Source organism: Cucurbita moschata, unplaced genomic scaffold (genome assembly GCF_002738365.1).
Source record: "Cucurbita moschata cultivar Rifu unplaced genomic scaffold, Cmos_1.0 Cmo_Scf00010, whole genome shotgun sequence".
Lineage (NCBI taxonomy): Eukaryota > Viridiplantae > Streptophyta > Magnoliopsida > Cucurbitales > Cucurbitaceae > Cucurbita > Cucurbita moschata.
The window spans coordinates 1,858,464-1,862,339 of record NW_019268526.1 but is presented as its reverse complement, the minus strand read 5'-3'; the positions used below and the strand labels follow the sequence as shown (position 1 = coordinate 1,862,339).

The following is a 3,876-nucleotide window of genomic DNA, read 5'->3' as shown; positions in this document are numbered from 1 at the left end:
ATCCACTAACAGTGGGTTTTGGCCGTAACAAATGGTTACGAGCTAGAGACTAGACGGTGTGATAGCGAGGACGCTAGACCTCCAAGGTGGTGGATTGTGAGATCTCACATCACCGATAGCATCTCTTATTAGGGTGTGGAAACCTCTCCCTAACATATGTGTTTTAAAACAGTGAGACTGACGACGATATGTAACGGGTTAAAATGTAAATTCCAATATTTATAGGTCCTTACCGAGCAAATTTTGAAGGGTCAACATTGAAACCATTTCAAAGTGGAAGTCAACTTATTGTTTATTTTAAGTCAACTAATGGAAAAAGGGATACTTGTGTAATAATGATAAAATAGAAGGGTAGAATTACAAATAATAGTAAATGTATAGAACAAAAGGGACACATATTTAACATTTTTTTTTTTAAAATTTATGAATTTATTAGACATTAAATTCAATTTATATATAATCCGTCTCTTAATATTTAAATTTTTAAATATGTTAATATTTTAATATCGAAAGAATTAGCTGCCAAATGTATCTATTATTGCCGTAGATTTTTAAGATTTAACCTTCGTTTTCATTTCTATTTCTTTTTAAGGAACCAAAATGACTTACGGTTGAAAGTACGTTACAAAACTAATATTTATACATAATTTTTTATTTATTATTAGTATACGTAGGAGTTTAATTTAAATTTCGGAACTCTTGATTAAAAATATATATTTAAATCAAGTGAAATATCATCTGACGGACTCAATAATTGTTATTATTAATTCTCCAGCTAGATTACTCATTAGAAAGAAGACTAAAACATACTTTATTATATGTTTTTTTGTCATGGGGTTGCCGTGATTGAAGGCCTAATCTCAATTACATTAGGTAAAAAAAAAATTAATTTTTTTCTTGCTAATCTTATATTTAGCCAATCGCAAATTTTTCATTTTTTCAGTAGAAATTTAAATCTCGAATCTCATTAAAAAAATATATTAATTATCGTTGAGTTATGTTCACATCGGTTGAATTACGTCGTATATTAAATACGTTCGTAACTTATCGTTAAAATATGAAGTGAGGATTAGAGATTTAAATCTCTAATTTATTGATTAGATGGTTGAACTATGTTTAAATTGGTGTAGATTATAAAGTTGGTAAATTTTTTTAAATTAAATATAATTAATGGAAATATTATTTAGAATGATAAAAGTATAAGGAACAAAAGTAATTGTTGAACATATTTTTACTTAAAGAAAAGAAAAGGAAGTGAATGATTAATCAAATTAATGTTATATCCTATGGTGGGTGGAATCATTTGGATTAGACCAATATATTAACATACATTTTTCTACTTTAGACCAACCTTTAATGTGATGTCACATGTAATTAAGTTTTGTTCACGCTCGTTTCTAACTATTTTATTTTACTTTTATTTATAATTTTCTTGTTTTGTTCTGCTTTTTAAAAGTATTTTTAAATAATGCCTTAATTTTTAATTTAACTTTAAGCGTTAAATTTGTAAAGTTGGTTAAATAGTTCTTTTTAATTAGAAGAGATTAAAAAAATCAATTCAAGTATTTCATCGAGTCAATTTCAACCTATTAATTGTGGACTTTAATTAACCATCGACAAGAAAAATAATTTATCCTTAGAAAGAATTCATGATAGGAATCTGGAGAGTTAACAATTTTTTTTATTTGAAAAAAAAAAAAAAGGGGGTAAATTAAGAGATGATATTGATTCCCCACTTACTGAAGTTCATGATTGTTTGAGGGGAAAAAATGGAAAAAAAATGATTGTTTGGTAAAGTTCATAAGAAAATGAAATTGCAATTATTATGAACCATTTTTTAAGGTTGCAATTGTAAGCAAAGAATGCTTTAATTTTTCACACTTTTTCTTCTAAAGTGAAAAAGAGACTCTATGTTGACTTTAATTCCCACTTGTCTGTTCTTATTTAAATCTCTTTAATTATACATTAATTATTGTTAATATGATTGATTATGAATTTCACTCCTCAATCAATCAACATTAATGGTATGAATCAAATCAATCCACCTAAATTAAACAAAACTCAAATGGTACAAGTTTACTGGATCAAATATAAATTTCTATTTGAAAATTTGTGGTTCGATCTGTGACAGACGATTTTGACCTAAAATCTTGATCACTTTGGCCATTTTTTATCACATACAAATTTGAACTATTCTATCAGTGAACAATAGAAAAGGATTTTAAGCACAAATGCACAGCGCAGTATATACATATATTTGTCTGCAATTTTCTACGCAAGAAGTAAATGTAGGCCTCATTAAGGCACTTACAGGCTCTGATTCTTGGCAGACCGACTCGCTAAAGCAACCGTTAAAGCCCGTCGGGCCGTCTCTCTGGCCGAATCTGACCAGAGGAGGACCGTAGCTTCGGTATGATCCGAATATTACCAGTGTGATATTTGTTAGCACATAAAGGGAAAAAAAAAACTTATCGACTTACCGGAACTAGATTCAGCGATTTCCGAGTCGAATCCGCGGCGATTCAGCCACTCGAACGCTTCAACTATCAGCGAATCCGTACAGTAAAGGTCTCGATTCGCCTAAATACTCGAGGTTTTTTCTGACATCTTTATCGCATCGCCTCTGCAAATCCTTGAGACTCGAACTTCGCGACGAGTTATTCAACTCGGAGCGAGCAATGACTCGGATAACCTCTTCGAAAACCGATTCGTCGCACGGAAGCGCCAGAGGACCTCGCGTAGCGAAGCCGTATTCCTCTTCAGCCTGTGAGAGCAACTTCCGGAAGATCGGATGGTTCAGGAACGACGCACGGACAATGAATCGCCGACAGCCACTGCCAACGCATACGGCAACGTGATCAGCGGGGACATCAGGCGGCGGTGCTCTGGAGGCCGCTGCACGTGCCTTCTTCCGCCAGTGTTGTAACATTTGTCGGAGCCGGACAATGCTCCGGATCTTGTTGCTTTTCGCCATCACCGACGACATTTTTGTTTTCTCCGGTGAAGGTTGCAGAGGGAGAGCGTGATTGAAAGAGAACGATAGCCCTTAGCGCAGTATGTTGCGGGGATGTATCATACAAGATTCGAAGCCTTAATAAGTACCAGTGTACCAAATTACCCTTCAACTTCAACATATTTACCATAATATTTTTTCTTTATTTTAAATTATAAATTTAATTTTTAAACCTTATTTTAAAATTAAAAAAATATTTAATACACTAAACCATTTACCATTTTTCTCGGGAATTTTTTTAACAATATTTAAACCATAAATCCATAAATAAATCAATTTCCGTTATTTGTTAGAATTTAGTAATTTGTGAATATTTTATTTTATTTTATTTTAAAAATCCTAATTATTAATTTAAAATTTTAATGAATATAATTTAGTTATCATTTATTATTTTATACAATAAAGTTGGTCCCATAATATTTGAAATTTTTGGATAAATATGTCCATATAAAATTAATTTAATGTCATAAGCATCCTTTTCTTTTTATAAGATATGATTTAAATAATATCATTCTATATCTCAAACCATACTCTCAAAATAGAAGTCATGTGGCTCATGTGGTGACAATTATAAATGTAACATATTTATTAAATATACCGCCACAATTTAATTGATCCATTTTGACCTGTTACGTATTACCCTCAGTCTTACAGTTTTAAAACTCGTCTAGTAGGGAGAGGTTTCCACTTTGGCCCATTACGTATCGCATCAGTTTCATGGTTTTAAAATACGTCTATTAGGGAGAGGTTTCACATTCTTATAAGAAATGTTTTGTTCTCCTCTCTAACTGATGTGACATCTTAAAATCCACCCCGTTGGGAGTCTAGCGTTCTCGCTAGACACTGTCTGGTGTCTAGATTTG

At 31.7% G+C, this 3,876-nt stretch overlaps 1 protein-coding gene across 1 annotated transcript; it reads right to left on the bottom strand.

The window, feature by feature from the left end:
• Positions 1–2,202: 2,202 nt before the first annotated feature.
• LOC111448496 (auxin-responsive protein SAUR50-like) lies at positions 2,203–3,071 on the bottom strand. The gene has a single exon (XM_023088150.1). The coding sequence runs from the start codon at positions 2,984–2,986 to the stop codon at positions 2,540–2,542; it is 447 nt and encodes a 148-aa protein (XP_022943918.1). The 5' UTR covers positions 2,987–3,071; the 3' UTR covers positions 2,203–2,539.
• Positions 3,072–3,876: the final 805 nt, after the last annotated feature.

Coding starts and splice junctions, on each gene's coding strand:
- LOC111448496 (XM_023088150.1), bottom strand. CDS start 2,986: ATGTCGTCGGTGATGGCGAAAAGCAACAAGATCCGGAGCATTGTCCGG.